This window comes from Lonchura striata, chromosome 3 (genome assembly GCF_050655825.1).
Source record: "Lonchura striata isolate lonStrDom1 chromosome 3, ASM5065582v1, whole genome shotgun sequence".
In the NCBI taxonomy this organism is placed as follows: domain Eukaryota; kingdom Metazoa; phylum Chordata; class Aves; order Passeriformes; family Estrildidae; genus Lonchura; species Lonchura striata.
In genome coordinates this window covers 94753370-94775831 of record NC_140705.1, presented here as the reverse complement: position 1 = coordinate 94775831, position 22462 = coordinate 94753370, and the positions used below count along the sequence as shown (strand labels likewise).

General features: G+C 42.0%; 1 protein-coding gene across 4 annotated transcripts in view; it reads right to left on the bottom strand.

Annotated features, from left to right (window-relative positions):
• The window catches only part of FBXO11 (F-box protein 11), a 69425-nt gene extending 55741 nt beyond the window's left edge, over nt 1-13684 (bottom strand). The window contains exon 1 of one of the 4 annotated variants that reach the window (XM_021540179.2): nt 13228-13684. In XM_021540179.2, coding sequence (XP_021395854.1) covers nt 13228-13342 — 115 coding nt within the window. In that variant the 5' untranslated portion in view covers nt 13343-13684. Of the gene's footprint in view, nt 1-7511; nt 12392-12559; nt 12745-13227 lie in introns of those variants that run through there. The other 3 variants (XM_021540180.2, XM_021540182.4, XM_085575792.1) reach the window with 3 other exon arrangements.
• Between the last annotated feature and the right edge of the window lie 8778 nt (nt 13685-22462).

The following is a 22462-nucleotide window of genomic DNA, read 5'->3' as shown; positions in this document are numbered from 1 at the left end:
AAGAACCAGAGCAAAATCTCAGAGTTTAAGTCTTCCACATGAGCTGTAGGTCATCTCTCAATGCACTTCCTTTGGTATTTGTGCTTTCACAATGTCACACTGCATTTCAGTAGGAATGTGTAATTTTCTTGTGCCGTACGTATGGTTCAGTGCACCCGCAGGCACACCTAGGGCTTCACAACTGTCACAATGTTGTATCGCAAAAGCACAAAAAAAAGAGTGTATAAGGGCACAGAATGCAAGTTATAAGAACATTATTTATTCTCACAGACATGCCCACTGTTTCTCTTGGGATTTTTTTGAAGTTAATTGCACAAACAGTTAAAACAAGCCTTCATCTCTGCCTTACCCACAAATAAGGGCTTTGACTGACACACACTAGCAAATAAAGAAAAAAAGAAGTCTGCCAGGCAAAGCAAGCCTCAACCCTGCCAGCTGCCCCTTAGAATGGAAGTTGCTGCCCCAATGCCAGATGGCCATACAGCTCATGTGGCACTGCAAGAGCAGCTCCAGTTTTCAATCCAGCATAATTAAGCCAACCAACTGCAATTCTCCTTTACCTTCATATGCTGCCCTGAAAGATTAAAGCACCACCAGAGCCATATTCTAAGCCATTCAGTGATCCCTGCCTTGAACAAGGATCAGCTGGGTGCACAGGACAAAGGGCAACTGAGAGCAACAACTCCCAGTACACCCATCCAGATTTTAGCCTGGCACAAGCTGAGCACTAACTTAAGTCCAGAAAGAAAACAGGTACTGGGAAAACATATACTGAGAGACACCATGTGGTTCACAACTGGAGTACCAACCACAGGAACCCAAGGACATCATGTTAAATTCTGTGCTTTGCCACAGATGTGGTTCCATCATAAAAGATGCAACAATTTAAGTGTGCAATACTGACAGAAAGGAGGGCGTGGAACTTTTTCCACCAGCTCCCACACACAGTGGGAGTGACTGTACAGGTACACAGTCATTAAAATAAAGGAAGAAGCAAAGCATTGAGAAAATCCCTTTTAGTAGCCATTTGCAAGCACACTGCTGAAAATATCAGTGAAACTGTGCCTACAGACTTCCCTAGTGACTTTGGGCAAGTTATGCCATTTCCTCATGCTTTCGTTTTCCACTGCTGATGTCAGAACAATGGTACATCAGAACATCCCAGGTGTGCAATGAGACTTACAGACATGACTGAAGGCCTGCAAGACACCTGAGTTCTGCAATGCAAATATCCAAATTAGTGAAACAAAGGAGATCCTTTACCAGTAGCTGAAATTACTCCAGGCAATCGCTAGTGACAGAATAACAGATATTTCCCCACGTTTACTCCAACTCCAACACAAGACCTTCAGGCAGAAGGGAAGGAGTAGAGTGCACTGATTAGTATTCTTCTTACATCACTGAATGCTTGAACAGCTCTTTCCCAAGTAAACTCTGGGCTTATACAAGAATAAGGATTTCTGTGAAAAGATCAGAAAGTCAGGAACCTTCTGGACTAGAAACTGCTCATTAGTCTTACTCCACCCACTGCAGTGCTGTTACTAGAAATACTAAAAGAGGAAACAAAGAACCACTGAATTAGTCCTCTCACTTTAAAAATTAAATCTGCACACATGTATACAAAGCTACTCTTAAAAGAAACTTCTTATTTCTTATTTAATTTAAACTCTTAAGGTAATTAAGTCTACTACTTAAGTCTTAGGGATTGTCTCTAAGAGAAATTTTATCTAGATGGGGAGATTTTTGCCAGCTAGGTTTTCAGAATTGGATGCTTAAGAATTGTCTCTATATACACAGTGAAAAATACCTGACAGGGAGGAGGAAGAGGTAAGACTTGGGAGGAAATATATAATTTATCTGTTTTAATAAAAAAAAAGAGCAGGCTAATTTTTTTTAACTGAGAAAAATACTCAACACAAGCAGGACACCACATTCTTAAACGCTGTTCTTCTGATGCCTTTGCCCTTTCTCAAACCACACACGGATTTCAAAAGCTAGACAAAATTAATTTTCAGCAATGTATTTGGCCATTTCTGTAGCACTTCTGAATTTGGAGAAAAGACAAAATACATCCCAGAAATCTTAAGGAAATCTTAACCAGGCTCAAGCGGTTACCCCAGCCACCATAATGCACACAGAATTTATATTATTGCAAAACAATCTTTCTGCCAACAGGACCCTACGCATGTTACATGAAATGAATTTTAGTTAATGCTTAATACTCAGTATATATATAATTTTACTGACTACATCTGCAGCAAAACATCATAAAGATAAGAAATTGTTTTACTATTTAAAGCCTGCTCATTATGAAAGTGGTAATTATTTCTACCATGCAAGTAACAAAGAGTTGAAAATTTCTGCCTTTCACAGCCATTACAGAACCACTTCACCAGACCACCTGTTTGCTAACAGTGGTAGCCCAGAGGAATGCTTAGGGCCAATGTTACTGATAAGGGAAAAACACTGGGCTAACAGCTAAAGCATATTTAGTCTGAAAAATCACTGTGCCCAACTCGCCATGATTAAGGTAACATTCTTAATTCCACACAATTGTGCAACATTTCTAGATCTTACACACACACACAAAAATACACTGGCAGCTTGTTGCACTCTTTGTGATACTGGTCATTGAGTCAACTGAAATTAATGAAAAACTGTGCACTCAGTCTGCTGGGATTTACCCAAGAACATGGCAATGAATCCACTCTCAGCACCAATGGATAACAGGTTTGTTTGGCAGGTATAAGGAAAGAGAGGAGTTAAAAATCATGCTTTTTCCACACACTACCTACTTTTATCTTCCATTGTATTAAACAGCATATGAGCAACCCACAGCAGAGAGAAAACTCAAGGCTTCAGTTTCTAAAAAAAGTTATCCAGAAAAATATAGGCTGAAAAATTAATGAATTTTTGAAATTAATTAATGAAAACTGGTCTTGAACTGGAACACCACATACCATTGGGACTGAAATTTTAAAATAAAAATTTGTTTGAAACCAATTTTCTTTTCTCTTTTCCCACATTTTTACAAATGTACAGATTTCAACGTTAGTATGACCAATGCATTTTCCTTTAAACTTATGTATTAAAGTTAGGTTGTCTGTAACTGAAAAATCAGAATAATTTCACCTCCTCTTCTTTTCTGGCATTTAAAAAAACAGTTTTAGAGGAGATGAGGCTGTTAGTAAACATTATTTCCTGTTTAGATTTTTAATGTTAACAAGCTCAGATGTTCAAGCATAATTTAGACAAAATGGGAGATCCAACATCATATTGACAAGTACTGTGATGAACTGATCTTCAGAACAGAGCTTCACTAGACAGACACCCACTGAACCCACTGGGATATGCCTTTTTCAGTTACTTTAACCTTTCAAATTAAGGCAAAATTTGACAATGACTAAGAACCTTACTGATAACTGTCAAGTGTATCAGCTTGTGTTGATCACAAGCTGCTGATCAATGAGAAGCTATTTGGCAAGATATTAAAGGTTCTAAACTTGTTATCAAAGGCCACTTGAAATTGCTCAGGTATGACCCTTTATCACATTCACACCCATTCTTCTAGTCATCCTGACAGCAACAGTAGCCCAAAGCACTAATCCTCTCTCCTCCCACTGATGCTTAGCTGGCCAAACAACTTGTGTTGAAGGAGGTTCTCTCAACAGCAGTCCAAGGCATGTACCTTAGAGGCTCAATTATTGTAGAGCTTTGCTGAGACTTAAAAATGGAACTAGAGGAAGCTCCAAATGGATCTCAGTACAAGAGGGTTGAAATTAGATTATTTTTAAGGTCTCTTCCAACCCAAACCTGTGCGTGATTCCATGAAAAGTGATTCTTCTGTGATGGAAAAACGACCACACACTTTCATACATGGCAATTGCCCTGGACCTTCATTCTTCCAAGGTTGTAACAGATGGAGCTCAGCTATCTCTTGTCCCTACCCACAGTCTCATCTTAGACAGTTGAAGCCAACACAGGTCCAGAGAACACAAACCTTCAGAATAAACTCTGGCTTATTTTGAATAACTACTCTTCAAAGACTGTGGATGAATGTCCAAGAACACCGTCACAAATTTTACCACCTTCAGAGAAAGGTGAGGCATCACACCTTGACAATGATTAATGTAACAACCATCTAAGAGTTGTAGTTCTTCTGTCAAGACAGCAACAACTGAAGCAAATAGTAAACATTAATTTGAGCAGCCACTACACACAATTTACATTGATGACCCAACAGCATTTGGGTCACCTTTCTGGCCTCCTACTTTCCCAATTGTCAGAAAAGGCTTATTTAGACAAAAGAACATTCCATTTTGTCCTCAGCTCTTAGAAACCATGATTAAAATCTGAAGTTTTTCCATGCTTCTGTAGCATAATGTTCTTTCTAAATGTACGTTGACAAATGTAACTTTTTAAAGGTATGTTGATAAACTTCCCAACTACTTATTTCTCACAGGACTACAAGTCTGCACCAAGACCTATGTCTCAAATTCCAATTAAAGAAGAAATTTACACATTTCCTCTGACTTCTCCAAGTACAAGAAGCTTGGGAACTGTAAATTTTACCCAATTATCTCCTAGAAAAAACACTTATTGACCAAATAAGAACGAAAAAATAGGAAGGATACTTTATAAACACACAGGATCAGTAATGCAGTAATTAAGTAAGGAGATTAATCTGTATTAAAGAGGAAATGGAATAGAATCAAGAGACAATTCTTAGTTTCTCTTTGTGAGCCTTAAGAATTCAGTAAGGCAGCAATACAGGACCGCTATATCACACTACTGAAAAATGTTTTCCCATAAGCATTTAAGTAGTGTTTTAGGATTTTAACAATTATTGATTAACCAGACTGAACTGGATTTGCTGTTGCAAAATAAAATTTCAAATAAGAACTAGGCACTAAAAAGAAAATCAATTGTTTTACCTTTCATGTCATTTCAGATCAAATTCAAGTGCCATTTGTAGCAAATGGGAATGTTTTAGTTAGCCAGGATTTCAATAGCCTTTGAATGAGAACATCAAAAATTGTTACTGCAGTGTTAGAATTATTTCAATTACCAAGCATCATCTGAGAGAAATCACACGCTTCTTCAAAAACAAGAAATAAGTATACCAAGATACTGTGAAATAAACTTGCTTTATACGTTTGTAAGTGTACTAATAAAGCTTTGTACGTTCTGCTGAAGAAAAACACACCTGGCAATTTTTAGGATAGCATCTTTGTAGGATTTATTTCTTCAGAAAGGTATGGTCTCAAAACCGCAACAATACAGGAAGCTGGTGAAGTCCTCATCCTGCTGTTGTACAGATACAGCCAAACTAGCTGAGAGACAGAAACTGCATTATTGTTTTAGCCAAGGCTCTTCAGTACGTTTAACAATCCACATAGAGAAGGGAGTGCCTTGCAAGAGCATAATGAAAGAGGGTCAAGCTAACTCAAATTACCTTCCATTTGCCACGGGCTAAGAGCATACACATGAACAATTACTGTGAATCAGACACCACAGATCAGCTGACATACGGTAACCTGTCATCCTACAATAACCTGTCCAAAGACAAAGATAGCTTGAAATTTAGACCTGCTACAACTCACCCATATTCAGAAAGCAAGACACTAAACCCTGGAACCTTTACTTCTGGATGTGTAAGCTGAAAACAAGTAACAGAAGAGAACCCACAAGTGAGAGCCCTTAAAGTAAACAGGCTGTTTCCAAATACTACAAATTGGGATTACCAAAAGGAAATAGTTACTGTAACATGACCTATTAATGCTAACCAGCTCTTCAGTATAAAAGCATACACACAGTATGATGACCATGAGACTGCAAATTCAGCTCTTCTGCTGGCGCGGACAGTGGTTATTTAAAATAAGTACAGGAATTCCAAGTATAGTTGTTGATTAGGCCTTGTTGCCATGTACTCGCAATTCAAAGTATGACAAAACCCAAGCTTTTGTTTCCCAATCTCTATCAACTCTCAGGAGTGCTCGTCCCTCAATGCTGTGTGTACTGACCAAGCTCAATGCAGCCATCAGCACATAAAAAGTGAGGAAAAGCTCTACAGGCTCTACCAGCACTAGACTAGCACTCACATGGTACAGCTGAATCAGTTTTTTGGAACACAGAACTGGTTGTGCAAGAAGATAAACACTACTATTATTTTGATACTGGAATACCAGTGATATCCGGTATGTATGGGAAGCATATCTATACAGGATTCTGTGGAATAACCTACATAGAATCAAGGTAGAGCTGCTCAACAGAAACAAACCTAAGAGCCTGAGTGACAAGGTTTCCAGGCAGAGCTCAGCTATGCAGCAGTTTGAGCTCCCAGAACAAAGCAGTGCCTGAACTCTCACATATAAGACATCAGAGGGACCTGACAAACCTGGCAACGGAATGGAAACTGCAGGTTTCTGTTACAACGAACAGTAGGTTTCATTGTATGTCCCACAGCAAGGAGCAGAGCACAGTGCCCCAGCAGCATTGCAACAGCTCCTCTCAAATACACAGGACTGGCACCAGGCACTGGGGAAGGCTCCAATCCCACAAGACAGCCAAGCTGATCTAAGGGTGACCTGCGAGGGCAAGGGCCAGTCCCCCTGATGGCCACTTCTCTTACGCATCCACCCTACCCTGCAGTTAGATAGCTCCAACAGCTAAATTAGCAGGTAACAACTCCGTGTTTTGGAGGCTTGGTTTCTGTGCTGATATGGTTCAGGGAGCTAAGGGTGTCAAAGCAAGGCAAAGGCTGAGCATGAAGTTAGAAGCAGGAGAACCAGGACAACCTCCTTCTCTAGCAAACAGGCCTTACAATTACGTAGCTCTCTTGGAAAAATGCAAGTAAAGGAAGTCTCTCGGAGGACAGCACAAAAAATAATCCCCAAAAGCCTACTGAAAGAACTCCAGGTTTTATAAGTGTTCATTGCCTGTTTATCCTAGCTTCCACCCACAAATTAATAATTTTAAGAACAGGCAGCAGTAGAATCAGGAAAACTGTTATTGAGAGGAACCACAATAACTACTATTCAAGCTATCTTTTGTGAAGGATTCCATATTCATAGATTTTAATCACCTCAAGAAAAATTCATTAAACTTTCTAACAGAAAGTACAAAGAACAAAATAGAAGATGCCTCTAGAGCATCTTCTTTACTCAGGAACCTACATCTAGAACTTACTTTTCTACAAAAATTTAAAAGCAATAATATACTATAAAAGTAGAATTTTGATGCTCCGTAATTTCACTGCATGTTTTAATTTGGTTTCTTTCCCTCCTCGCTCCTTGGCCCCCACCTCATAATAACTGAAATAGACAGACCAAAAGACTAGATTATGTTCAGATACTACAGCTTAGTATCATGAGCAAGAATCACCAAGTTTTGCTCCCCTTCCAATCCAAGTGCTTAATGCAGAAACATTGCACAAGTAAGAAACAAAAAGAAATACCTAATAATCTGAAATCATGAAAAGATTAGGTAATGACAAATTCAACTGAACAAACCTTCCATTTTCTCAATTCCTGTTAGTTCAGTCAGTTCACCTCTGCTTTTTTTTTTATCCATATGTCGTGCAGCTCTGGGTTAATTTTCCTCTTGCATCTGTTGTAATATGCAAGACTAAGTATGTTTAATCACTAACCAATGCAACCTAGAAACCTTACAGAAGCACACTACCTCCTCTTCCTAGCAGATCAAACAGCACAACCTGCAAGAGGAAGTTTAAGTGTTGCCACAGGTGATGCACGTTAACAATGCACCTGGTGCATCCTCCTTCCAATCAGCCCAGTGACCCACAGGAGTGTGTGGGCCCAAGGAGATGTCCTGGCTGCAGTGACAGCCCCTGGGATGCCACTTCTCTGTGTTTGTGAGCTCAGTGTGCTGAGCAAACACACGGCACAGCAGTGGCTCTGCACAGGTGCTGCACATTCAGCACTCGCGAGGCACACTGGCTCACCATGCTGCAGAGGGAGCTGCCCATGAAAGCAGGCTGCCAGCCTGACCTTCCCAGGCAGCTGCTGGCCTGACAGAGCCTTCCTACTGCTCCAATTCTATGCATATACATCAAAGCCTCATATCCTCATATTCAGTGCACAGAATGTTTATTTATGCTCAACAAATGAGATGCTTCATGCCTGCACACCTGCAGTAAAAGCTTGACATACACTGCACAGCTTTGGTCTACTCTGTAGCTGTGATTGTCCCAGGAAGCACCAGAGCAAGGAGGGGGGCACAGAGCATAACCTTCCCCCAAAGCCCAAAGATATAAAATAGACCTATGGAGGAGGCTTCATTATGTCTTAAACCACTGAGCTCCAAGTTTTTTTAACACAGAAAGTAAAAAAAGATTTGATATTTCTGGGAAACTATAACTAATGTTAATAGCCTTTATGATTGATTAAAATATATCAAGACTATAGGCAATGAACGCTACTGTGTATGCCAAGAACAAACACACTTGATTTTGATCTCTCGAAATGAAATACAAAGGTTTAGCATAGGTTTAGGCACTTGTCCTATATGAAGGACAACAAAGGTACACTCCTTTGTATTCCTAATGCAGAATGAGGCTTTGGGAAACAGAAATTGTACTTGAAGAACCAAGTTTATAGACTCTAAACTTTTATCTGTAAGGTAGACTTTGGAAACTTTTCATTGCAGAAACAATTATATTTCCATATGTGAATATATCTTTTCCTAGCCCATGACTCATTTTCAAGAAAAAAGAGAAAAACCTTAACTAGATTTCTTTCCATGTGGAGCAACTGATGCCCAATTTGACTTCTTGCCCCAAGGGATGACCCTACAAAAACTGAAACCCATTTAGTTGCTTTGATGCAAGTCTGTGCATTTGCTTCAGAATAAGAATAATTTAATTCAGTTACTGTTATTGCCCTTCACTCACCAAATAAGCCTTTTGGTGCACATACTAAAAAAAATCATATATAATCATGCACGTGCTTACACACATACACTTGAAACAGCCAAATAAAGACTCATTACCTTTCCTAAGATATTTATCTCAACATTACAAAATTCAGATGTCGTGAGCAAGAACTCTTAGTGGAGTTTAGTTTCTACGTGTTTGCTTTACACAGCCTAACCCACTCTTTTTCCCAGCCCGTCAAGTCCTTGTGTCCCCTATACAGACAAATGACTAATTCAATTACCTTGTGTGCTGACAGGCCAGCTGGTTGCTGCTTCTTGGCATAGGTAGAGAGGGTGAGTTATAAATGTCTTTCCCTCATTGTCTTCATCCTCTTCCCAGCCAAAAAACTTAACTTCACACCCCTTTGTCAACTTTGGCTTAAACGAGCCAACAAGTTCAGAAGCTGCAGAGTGACACACAGACTATATGGGTGTATGTATCTTGTTTTCACTAGAAAATAGATTGGGGTGAGGAGAGGAAGCAAACTTGCAAGGTAGGTTTACAGCGCGCATATATTAAATTTGCCTCAGCTCCAAAAGTATTAACCCAGCTTAACCCAATCTAAAATGGAGCGGCCACAGTCCCACCACACCCACAAGCGTTCAGTGTTATCCCTTCCCTTGTAGCAGCACTCGTGTCAAAAATCAACCTGACGGGAAAAAAAAAGGCAGTTAGTGTTTGGTGCAGGCAGCACGGAGCCAGCTCCCTGCCTTGTCACATGGACACCGCCACCACGGCCCAGCAGCGCGCAGCACCGTGGCAGATGCAGCTGGCTGCTTATCAGCACACGGGAGCCGACCCTAAGAGCACTTAGTTATGGACAGGCAGCTCAGAACCTCATTAGTACTACAGCCAGTGATGTGCTGGTTTTACAGAGGCACATATGCACTAGTGGAGTTATTATTTTGAGAAGAACAGAAATAAGAAAAAAAATATTCATATGATAGCTCTGAGGTCAACAATTTCAGCTGCATTCTGGACAATATCTTTTGGTCTTTTAAAATAAATGTATAACCTTGACTTCTTCCTAGCAAAACTAGCCAAACCTATACACTGAAGGAAGAAAAAACCAGCACTATAAGCAAACATGGGAATATGTAATCATAAACATTGCCAAGTCCAGATTTTCTTTTGGGCAGACCCTTGTCATAAAGAAAATAAAAGGACACATCTTTTCTATATCATTCATGCAGAATTGCAAAACCACTGAATAAACCAATGGTAACCCCACTGGTGACTGGGGAGAGATCAGGAGGGAGAAGGTAGGACAGAAGTGGCATAGTGTAGCCAGAGTGGCTAACTTAGATGGAGGGAGGTGTGAACAGCAGAGCATAAGGCAAAACATCTTGGGAAGTGTATCCCGATGACATCTTATCTTGACTGTACAACACAGTGAGTCTGGGGGAGAAAATGTTTTTATCTGCAATCATTTATGATCTCCTTCTCCACTAATCAGAACACAGGTACATAGGTATTGCTCATCAATTGTATTATAGACAGCATGGTTATATATTCATTTGATTTGCTCCTACTACATACTTAAAATGAAAATCACTTCAGTATAAAACACAGCTTTGCATGATTTTTAAATTCTTATAAGGAACCTTTGAGGAAGGATTTTTATAAAAGCATTTTTTCCCAGTGATCTATTTATTAACAATAGGCATCATAACTTGATTTTTACCCAGTAGTGAACATGTAACAGCTGTTACTCAGTTGTAAAACACTGTCTACTTACAGAGCATTAAATAATAAATAAAGCTCAAGACCTAGTACATGTTTTACTAAGAAATCTAATGATATGAAACAAGAAGTTCCAAAGATTAACCGTGAACTGTATTATCAACTCTGTCCCATGATATCTGTGCCTTAAGTACAGAGCTGTAATATGAAGGAGGAAAGAAATTAACAGTAACAAAAAATAATTCCTGTTCAGTCATAGCTGCATTCACAGTATTAGGAGGTTTTTTTTTTTTTTAACAAATTTAAATCTGAGTTCAATAGAAACCATTTCCTAATAACTTATACTGATTCTTTTGTGCAGCTTTTTTTAGGATGACCTACATTGCTTGGGAATAAAGGTGAAAAAAGTCAACACTGATTTGCATGGTACAGTCTAACCCCAGCACACTGGCTTTTAATTTAGTAGCATTATTCATCAGCCTTTACTGCAATAGCCCTGCACAAAACGACCAAAGTCACAGGTAAAACTGAAATTACCTTCCAGATACAGTGGATCAGACCTTGCAAATCCTGAGATAGAACGGAAACAGCACTAGAGACACCCCAAATGCAGATGGAACACTAATGACAAAAAAACCTTAATGCTGTCGATACATTTTTGGGCAAGTGGGACCTAGCACAATTGACCTTCAAAACTGCAAGGAAAAAGCTAGCAGTGATCCACATGGAACGGTAATTTTCACAAACCATGGAATTTGATTTTGTTATAATTTCATCACCACTGAATGGTCAACAGCACAGAACAATGTGGAAGAAAAAATAAAATTAGGTGAGTCTAGAGTTCCAGAAATGTCAGGGTAATACAAACACACTGCAGCCTCACATTTTAATAGAGAAAGTTTCTGCCTGTATCTTTAGCAAATTAGTAACATATGAACAGCGGCAATCCAACGTAAAACTGAATAATAATCACTGCATTTAATCCATAAGCACATCATTCTGGATGCCTTTTATAAGTTGTATTTTCATCTGTTTAAAAGGCAAAGTAAGCCATGGGGTTGGAAAAAATCCCTATATTCTCCAAATGGAACGTCGATGAAGAAGACCCTTTAGTGCACGTCTTTGAGAGGAAGAAGTTCTTTTTTTGTTGTTGTTTTGCTTTATTTTCCGTGTTGTTGTTTTTCTTTTAAATGTCAGTATACCAGAGAAGTCATTTTAATCATATAATTACTGAAAATTTTGGAAGGTTTACACAAGACCCATAATTGGGCATAAGACATCACATCCTCTGGTTATATACACAGCAATCTGGTCTGGGTAACATTCTTTGCTCTGACCAATGTGTGCGAGGGGGAGGCGGGGGAAGGAAGGGGAGGGAGGGGGAGGAATGGAGAATTAAAAATACTTCCTCAGATTCAATTTTCTTTACTTCATTTACTTAAAATGTTCTGATTGCATAAAATGCACTAAAATATTTATCGCGACGCATCTCCGTGGTTAAAATATCTTGTTCTCAATGTGATATCATAGATATTCAAACAAAAGACATTTAGCTGACAATGAAGCCCTTTTTTTTTTTTTTTTTTTTTTTTAAATTTAAAAAAGGCATTCGTACACCTAAGACCGCACCACGGATCAGTCTCCTTTATCACGCCGGAGTTGTGACAGGTAACGCATAAAAAATTAAAATCCAATCCACCAGATAAGACATGCAAAATGTCTCCTCCAATCCCACCCCCATCTCGCCTTAGAAAGAGAAAAAAAAAAAAAAAAAAAAAAAAAAAAAAAAAAAGCCCAGCCACCACCAGTCCTGCACATTCGGAGCACACACACAGTGGCACCCCCAGAGCCACCACTGGGGCGACAGCGACAGGCCCGAGGGGCCGCCAACCCGGAGCTCCCCCGCACCCCTCTCCTGGCTCCATGAGGGGCGAATCCCACCTCGCCGCTTCCTCATGCCCTCACACAATGGTGCTTTCCCCCGCTAGCTCCGAATTGTCAACATTTTCACGCTAGGCCCCGGCCGGGCAGGGCTGGGGCGCGGGCGGCCCGAGTCCCCGCCGCGGCGCGGGGGCCGTGCGGCCGGGGGGATCAATGGCCGACGGGCCGCGGCCCCCCCGCCGGCGCCGGGGCCGGAGCCCGAACTGCGCAGCAGGCGCGGCGCAGCGGGCCCGGCCCCGCGGAGCCTCGGCCAGACCCGGGGCCGCCGCCCCCGGACACCATTTCGGGGAAGGTGCCGCCGCAAGCGGCCCGACACCGTCGCCTCCCCCCGCCCCGCAGCCCCCCGGGCGCTCTCCCCCCGCGGCCCTCGGGGCCCGGCCCGCCGCTCCCCGCGGGAGGCACCGGTGTTCCCGGGGGGCCAGGGCGGCTCGCCCGCTCGCGGTCCCCGGGGACGGGGCGGGGGCTCGGGGGGGGCGTCCTGTCCCGAGGGGCCGCGGGCGATCGTCTCCCCCCATCCCCGGCCGGGGAAGGGGCCGAGCCCCCGCCTCCCCCCGAGCCGGGGCAGAGCCCGAGCCAAACAAAGCGCGGCCTGAGCGGGAGCCAAGGGTGAAGCAGCCTGGGCTTTTCCTGCCGGTCCCCGCGCAGGGCGGGCCCCGAGCCCGGCTTACCCCGATCCCCGGCGGCGGCGGCGGCGGCGTTGTTCCTCTCCTGCTGCTGCTGCTGCACCGGGCGCGGCCTGGACACTCGCCTGGGTCTCCTGTTGGCGGCTCGGACCGAGTTCATTTGCCGGCTCGTGTGGGCGGCGGGAGGGGAGGGGGGAATCCTCCGGCAACCGGTGCCTCGGCGGGGACGGGGGCACTCGGAGGGAGCCCCGGGGCGGCCGCCTCGCAGGCGCGGGCAGCAGGGAAGGGCGGGGGGGAAATCTCCGGGCGCGGGTCCCGCTGCCGCTGCCGGCTCGCTCGAAGGCAGAGGAGCCGCCGGCTCTCTCAGCGCTGCTGTGGGGGACGATGGCGCCGCGCCCCCCCCGTCCCGGCCCCCGGCGATCCCGCGGTCCTGCCCGGCTCAGGCCCGTCGCTGCTCCGTGGCAGGAGGAGCCATTGACACCGCCAGGGACGCGCTCGCGAGCGGGCGGCCGTTGGGCGGCCGTGCTCCGCCAATCGGCTCGCCCGACACAAACGGCCGGAGCCGGCGCGGCCAATCTGTGTATCCGTACTATCGGTGCGCGGGTTGGGGCGGGGCGGGCGGGCGGCGCGGCGCGGGGTGGGGCGGTCCGAGTCCAATAAAAGGCCGGGGCCGCCCGTGTGGAGCGGCAATGGCGGCGCTCGGGCCCGGGCGCGCTGGCAGCGGCTCCCGTGAGGGGCCGGCGCGGCCCAGGGCAGCCCGGAAGCCGCCGGGCTCGGCGGCAGCAGGCGGGCAGCGGCGGGTCCCGGCGGGCTCCGCTCCGGCCGTGTGTGATGAAGGAGAGAGGGCGGGCGTCTGGCGACGGTGCCTTGTTGTGGTGCCGTGTGCCTTGGTAACCCTGCCCGGATTAGCCGTGCTGTGGCTGCCGGCTCGTTTCGGTTTCCTGACTGGTTGTTAACTATTTTTTTCCCTCTGGATTTGTGTGTATTTTCTCGGCTGGTGTGCCCAGTCGTGTTTGTGCTGCGTTTTGATAATGCCCTTTATTTTGGGCTTTAGACAAGTGCATGAGGCTTTTCCTCCTTTATTCTATTTGTTGTGTTGGTGCTCAGCTGATGGCCTCAGAGCAGGGAAGAGAAGTAAACGGAGCTAGCTGTGATCTTTTTCCTTTTCAGGAGTCACATAATAAAATGGATGGCACAACCTAAGCAGTGAGGAAGAGATCATCTCTTTGTGGGGTTGCTCAGGAATCTGCTTCTAATGTTGTGAAGGTGGGTTTGTGTGGAGTCCTACTTAAACTAAGCTCTGGGAGCTTCTGGAACCAGGGCCCTTGTCTATGCCTGAAAAGTAAAAGAGTGTTATGTGGTAGAAAATGTAAATAAATGATGGTAATTAAAAACACATTAGGTATGAGCTTGTTTCAAGCTGACTAATGAAGGTATAATAATATAGCTAAAGTAAATGACAGCTTTTAGAAAGAAGCTTTAAAAAACACTTGTGATTTGAAAGGAAATGACAGTGACATTCTAATTCTCAGTTCATATTAGACCAAATATAAATGTATGAGAAATCTCAGTAGTTGTTAAGGAGCACTTTTTAGACTTAACATTTTGTTGCCTTAAAGAATGACTGGAGAAACAGTGGAGGATGTCTGAGAGAAATAATTCTTGCCAACTTCCCTGATATTAGAGGAAGAGATAATGAAGTTAAGCTCCTGTGAGAAGACTTTTGTAGGGAAAAAGAATATAAACATCAGTCTGTTTGGAGGCAGTTTCTGTCATAATGATTATTGGCTATGTTACTGAAGATTCTGTAGAGCTACATAATTACATGTAAATATAATTGAAATATTTTTATTTTTGGTAGTAGCATTGTGAAACTCTGCTTCAACTCTTGAACAGGAAGAATAACCCTACCCAAGTATTGTGCTGAACTTACTGTGTCATGGTTAAGGGCTTTTTCCCTCCTCACTAGGAACTTCTAATCTTTAAACTGGAGTATTTCAACTATTTGAATCCCTAGCTGTTCTAGTTATGCTCTCTTCGCCAAGCAAATGAATTCTTGGTGTCACAAGATTATCTGAAATTTCTCAATGTAGGTATACTCCAAAAGTTTAGTGCTCTTAGTCTTTGAAAGCTTGTTCAAGGATGGATGACAAGCTGATTTTCACATACAACCTTCAAGAATCTAAAAGTTCTGATACTAGAATAACACATTATTTAATTGAAGCAAGCTCTAAACTTTCTTAATAAGTCTTGCACTGGTTTGAAACCGAATGGTCTCTTGGCCTATAAAAACACTTTCTGTAATTAGCTCTTTAAGGTCCAAGGTGTGCCTTCACTGACAACCAAAATAGATAGAGGGCAATCTATAGATGTTTGGGATAAATGGTCCGAGTTGATACAATGAGAACCTCATGCTGAATTATACAGACTTGATTCAATAAATTACTGGCGCAGAAAAAGTGATTCCTCTAAGTATTCAGTGTTTGCTTACAAGGCATGGAGTAAAGAAATACTTGCAGTACTCTTGTCTGACATTCTTGGCTGTACTTCAGAAGGCCAAACAGTAGAAAGCCTGAAAACTCATCAAAACATTATTGACTAAATCTCTGTATCTCTTCTCACAGCTGTTAAATGTATCCTGTCTGGGACTTGGTCATAATTTCAGGTTTGTTTGTCAGTCTTTAAAATGTTCTACTCAGCCATCCTGTGTCTCCCTTGCTGCTGTAAAGCCTCTGAGAAGGAAAACACCATTCTGTGATAGAAATGGCATTGAAAGCCTAAATTAATAATTGGGGCTTCATTGTGTTGACCACTGTGGAGGTGCTTTAAGCTATCCTGTATGATGTGCTAATAAGCCATTCCTGAATGTGGGTGTGATTTATACTGGCAAGATAATTTTGCCTTTGTCAAAACAGCTTTTTCTTTATTTAAATTGGGAAGAGAGGGAATGGGAAGTGGAGCTAAACTGTACAGTGATCTTTTTACATAATTGTTGACAATAGAAATGCTTGCTGGGCTGGTTATGTTGGCCACAAATCACCTTTTGGTGACCCTTGAACAGCCTGACATTATGAACAGAAAAAGGTGTAAGACCTGGGTGAAGAGCTTGCTTGGAGCATTTATAGCATAAGCAATTTGGACAGAGTTGTCAAGTGCTAGCTCATCATATTCAGACCATCTTCTAAGCTGCACTGAACTTCAAATGAGTGTCTATTTAAATGTTAATGATAACTGGTTCTCTGTTTCTTGAAGAGTTGGCTGTTGCTTTGAAGAGATCACCTTCCTTCCTGCATGAAGGAAGAGATGCCACAGAGTGCTTAATGATAACAGTAACTTGTTAATTATGTGTTAACATAGAATGGTTAGAGATGAGGCAGCTTTACAGAGAGATGTAGTGCAAGTTGTCATGGAGGGGATTCCTGTTTGTGAGGGTGATATGCAGAGACAGCAGGAACAACTTTGAGTCAGCTGACTTTCTCTAAAGTGAAGACAGTTAAAACAACTTAAATATCAAGATAGTGTATCAGTGTTTCTTTTCTAGAATCTGAGTATTGCTGTTAGATTAGAGGTGGTGGGGTCACAGAATAAGCAGGACTGGGAAATTACAATGAGACAGTGCAAAGTGGTAAATCAGCAAGGCTGATTGAGGCCAGGGTGATCTGCAGGAATCACCCCTATTTTATTCTATTTAATGTATATATCTACTAGTAGCCTGAAAAGCCTTGCTTCAGAACCTATTAGAAATCCTTTGAGTGTGGGGCAGATTCATTTAAGTTGTCATGATCCATCCTTACCCTGAAGATGTGGGTATTGCTTTAACAGTTGATCAAAACAAGTCTAGGATAACAGATGTCAATGAATCTGTGAATTACTTCTAAGGGGTTCACAAAACATAAGTAAGGACAGCCTTCAACTTGTATATGATGGCCTAAAGCTCTACTTCAAAATTATTCAGAAACAGTGACTTTGAAAATGGAAAAAAAAATAAAACCCAGTGAATTTTTGGCTTTTATTTAAGTCAAATACACAATATTCTCTCTAGCTTTTGCTTCCTAATACTTGTGAGAGAACAAAAAATATTTTGAGAATATAGTTATAGTTAATTATGCAGAGCCTTTACCTACAGTTTGTGGATTTGAACAAGAAATACAAGGAGTAATTTTTTTATTATACTTATTAATTGATTCAAATGGTTTTGCAAAGGAACCACGTCTCTCCCTCCCTGTATGGATGAAAATGAAGCAGAAAGGGCTGAAATGACTTGTCCAAGAGCATTTCCAGGCTATTAACAAGGCTATGAACAGAACCCAGGGTACAGGAGTCCTTACGGAAGGCTTTCTCCATGGTATCATGTTACTGCTTTCAGAAGTATAAGAATTTTGCCTATTATTTCTAACCATCTCATATGCTGTTAACATGTCTCTAGACTAAAAATACTGCATTGAAGATTTGGGACTGACCCAGTGTGAATTTCTGACTTGTAGGTCTTTAAACTTAGAGGGTTGTTTCTCCTGAGATTGCAATATGTGGACCTTTCAGAAATAGCTAATGATACCTAGAACTGGTTGAACATGCTTGATGTGCAGCTCAAAAATTCCAATGTCATTTTGTCACAATGTCTCTGACCCTCTGTTCCTCTTAATTGTGTTTTATAACCCATCTCATGCAGCCAGAATCTTCCCACTCTTGCAGAAAAAGACTCTTAAATCTCTCCTTTTACCTGGAATCCATGTCTCCTGAAATTCAGCTTGATGTTAGCTGACCTTCCTGGGTTGCCTTATGGGTGAATGTCTGTGGCTGGGATATTTTCTGTTGCTATACCAACCTGGTTTCTGCACTAAAAATAAAGACCTCAGGGTGGGGAATGTGTCTTGTTTCCTATAAGCTCACATGACTGTTGCAACATGTTTATCTAACATGTTAATTCTAATTCTGCCCTAACAAAAGCTCTCTGGAAACATGAGTAGTACTTCAGTTCCCATTAATTTTTTTTTAAATAAAAGTAACTTCTGAAAAAAGTCCTGGAGGGATTGTGTTTGAGTTTTAAAATATTATTAGCTGTCTTGGTAGAAATTTCATAGCTAGATAAATATCTGCACAGCTGCCTTCTGGATGTTTTGGGAGTATATTCAGGGGAGGGAGAGGGAGTGGGAGTATGGAGCTGTTTCAAGTATCCATACTATATTTTCAGCCCTTTTTTCCTGACAGTACCTAATGAAATTCCCCACCTTGGTCCTCTGGATTGTACTGAACTTAGGTGTTTCAGATAGTCTGAATTGATACAAAGCTTAGTTTTTAAAATTAATTAAAAGTGGGGATAAATCACATCATTTTATGGGTGATGAAATATTATTTTGACTTGGTGGTTCTCATTCACTCAAGGTTTGCTTCTCACTGTTCATTTTCAGACATGCATGTACAGATATCAAGTATGGGCTTCACTCAGTTTTTATTCCTTGGAGCCTACTTTTGTTTTGCACATTGCATCAGTAGTATGTCCGTATGATGAGTTCTGTCTTTAGAGCTGGGGTTTTCTGCCCCCCCCCAAGTAAGGCTGGTGGGTTGTTATTTATATTGCCTTGGAGAGGATGCAGCCTGAAGAGATCTTTCAACATTATGAGTTGAGTCAGGTCCCAAATGAGACATGTTTACAAGAGGTACATCCAATACTCCCAACTAGAAAAATCAATCATTTAATACCAGGAGGCTGGAGTTATGAGGACCTGGCTCCACATGTAGACCTAACAAAGGAGAAGAATGGCTTCTTTATTATTTTTTTTTTTGCTGGTTTAGGGTGTGGTTCTTCCCTAAAAGTATCTTGGTGGGATTCTCAGCTTGTCATTTTTACAAAGTACTTAAGTTCCCTGAATCTAGTCTATCAGGCCTAGAGGGGCAGGAGCAGCTGGGGACACTTTGCTTCACTTTTGTTATGAACAGTTAAACATGAGGAATCCCAGTCTTCAATGTGTCAAACAGTTGGCAGCATTGTAGAGCATCCAAAGCTGGGGTGCTTAAATGGGATTTGGTATCTCCATACAGAAAGGGGTCAGTAGTGAGAAGTGATGCTGCTTTCAGTCCTGAAGGCAGGAAGGCAAAAGTGGTTTCACCATCAGCACATGAATACAACTGCCTTCACTTCCAATCTGGAGAGCAGGTGGGTGTGGATTTTATTAGTACTGACAGTTTTAACCCTAACAGCAGCTGTTTTTGTTAACTGGTGGGAACAAGTTCTTCATGGTAAAAAGCGACAGATTACAGTTTTTCACTTTGCTGCCTGGTAGATGGATATAATTTTAAATGTCCTACTCCAAAGCTGTATCCTTTTCTACTCTGAGTTCTCCTAGTATAAAAAGATTGGATCCACCCAGGAAAAAAGTGTGTAGCATATTGTGTACATATGTCTTGCCAGCTTGCTTTTCTAGTTTGAGCAGGTAGAAAAGAGGAAAGTATGTCCTTTTTCTCCATCTTGCGGTCTCAGGTGGATCTCTTGGTTGTGCCCTATCTGGTAAGTGGAGGTAAGGTCTAATTACTCTTATGACCAATAGCTACTTAATCAAGAAGTGTTATTGGAAGCGTTTTGGAAGAGTATTTTGCAGTTGGGGTCCAAATTGCTGTTGCCCTTAAGAAGCAATCCTGCTCTTTACAGTCACATTTTTGCTGCCCCTACCCTGTACCCTGTTCTGTCAATGAGCATTTCTGCAGTAGCACAGTCAGGCAGGTCAAGGAGGTAAAATGACTGCAAACGAATCCAGCTGAAGGCAGGGCTTATTTTCAGACATGGACAATGGTAGTACAGAAAAGAGGGAAAGGATGGCCCTCCTTCCATGCAGGAGGCTCACTGTGATCCTGGAAGCATGCCTTTAGTGTTTCCCTGGGCCTGTGGTTGAAAGTCATTCCTAATTAGATCTGTTGTACTGGAATGCTCTCAGCCCTGGCTGTGCTGCTGTAGGAGCTGTCTGGGCTGCTGCTGAAGCCCCACGTTCTGCTCTGTGGTTGAGCTGTGCATCCAGGCAGGTGGCAGCACGTATTTCAAAGTAGGGAGTACGCAGCGAGTAAGGATTTAAAGCTACGTAATGACTTCAAGCAGTTAATTTCTCTCTGTTGCCACGTGGTGGTGATGTTTGTTATTGCCTTCAAGGAGCTTTGGACTTTTACTGCTGAAGGCATGTGACAGATAAATTGGCAAGGAATGTCTTACAGGCCAGTACCTATAGGTGACTTTCTCCAGTGCTGCATGGTTTGTGCATTTATCCACATGGTGATGAGATGTTTGCTTCTTATTTCTCCTCCATTTCCCATGTACACATTCCTACACCTCAGCAGGGTCAGCTAGTGAACCACAGGAGGCGTTTTCCTAGCAATAACTGACAAAATATAATAAATTTCAAGGGTAGCATGCTGCAGGTGTCACTTTTTGAGTCTACTCAGTTGTCATCTTAGGTTTTTCCAGATGAAGGTTTTCCTATCCCATCTTTATCACATCAAAGCTTGGTAGTGATCTTTTTTGATTCCCCGATGACCCTGTTTCTGTGGTGAATCCCTAATGTCTCAGGTTCTTACCATTATCTTATGTTATGCTGATAAGCAGACACAGAGGATAGATCATCCATTCAGAAGAATGTGTTTATAAATTAGATCAATGGCCCTGTAAAATCCTCTCCACCAACTCTTGGTGATGAGCATGAGTGTGATCTAGGCCTTAACAAAATGTATGGAGTATATGTAAATGCACATTCACTCTAAGGGTAGCTTACAGAACAACTGGTTTAAATACGTTAAATAAAATCTGGTTTTCCTCCACTTGGCTGTGTCCAGTACTACAAACTCAGATTTACTGAGTCTTAAATCTTCTCGTTGCTTAAGTTTTTATAGTTTTTACACAGCAAATCAGAAAAGAAATATGGGAAATCAGTGTTATCATATATTTTCAAGTCTCAGCTAAGATGAAAAGTAAAATTTAATAAATCTACTGTAATAATCTAGAGAATTTTCCTTGTAGGAATTGGATAAAGGGAAGTGATGTCTCTACGCTGTTTTATGGAAACAGATTACTGACTCATTCTAAGTTCATGTTCAACATCAGTTGAGAAGCTGTTACTCTAGAAGTTTATAAATGTTTAACCTTTGTTTTGTCATCTTCTTTTATTAATAGCTGATCATTGTCTTTGTTTTTTATCAAGTTGGTCATCCGATTACTGTGTGTGATTAAATGGATGACTTTGTCTTGTGAGCTGCTTGGCAAAACCAGGCATATTTTGATGCAAGTTGGGTTTTTTCACATTTACGTCTGTGTAGATGGCATTTCTTCTGTGAACCACTTTGCATATGGAATAATTAATAGTTGTTCACAACAAAAAAATGCAGTCAGGCTTTTTTTTTTTTTTAGTGAGGCAGAAACCAACTGAAAAGAAGAAGTATCAAATCTAATTTTCTCTCTCTATGCTTTGTTCCAACATGACATTAGGTGCAGTAGTCAGTGTTGGGCAGTACTGGGCCGTGACAGCTCAGTGCTGGAATTTTGCACAGCTCTGAACATGTTTGGGTGGAAAGGGAAGGTCCAGCTCTCACAATCCCGGAGTTTCCACAGCCTGTGTGAGCATCTTGACAGGTCACTGGTTCTGTTGCACCACACTCTGTTGGGCTGTGTGTGTGTAGGGTTTCCATACTCAGCCTGTGAGGTGTGGAAAAAGAAGGTGGCAGTCCAATCTATGAGTCAGTTTTTGGAGGTGTGGAAGAGCAGTCACTGAAGGAACATAAAAAGTGAAGGTAGGGCAATGGAATGTTTGGCATTGGTTTTAATTAGAAACATCCTGTTCATCACTCATATGTGAGATAAAAAAGGACAAATATCCATTACTACAATACACTGACAGAGGAAATATCTGTATTATAGTGAGCAATTCTAATTGAGCTGCCAAATATAATTGAATTGAAATACAGACTCTTTACCAACAATATTTCCCTTATTGTAGTGCATGAGTGAGAGGCAATGACGTATTTATTCCTAATCATTTTGCAACTGATAACTGTTGTCTAAAATCCAAAGTACTTCAGTACTAACTCAATATTAAACTTAGCAATTACCTCTGTCAGCTGAAAGATTAATAAAGCTCGAAAAACAAACCTTTCTTTCATAAACCCAAGGCTTCTTGTGCCTGTTCCCTCACAAAGGTACAAGGATGGCACTCGTACCATGACCTAGAAGAGTGACTGTGTAAATTAGAGGAGGAAGCTGATACTTGCAAAACTCAGAGCTGAAAGTTCTTTTAGGTTTAGGGGG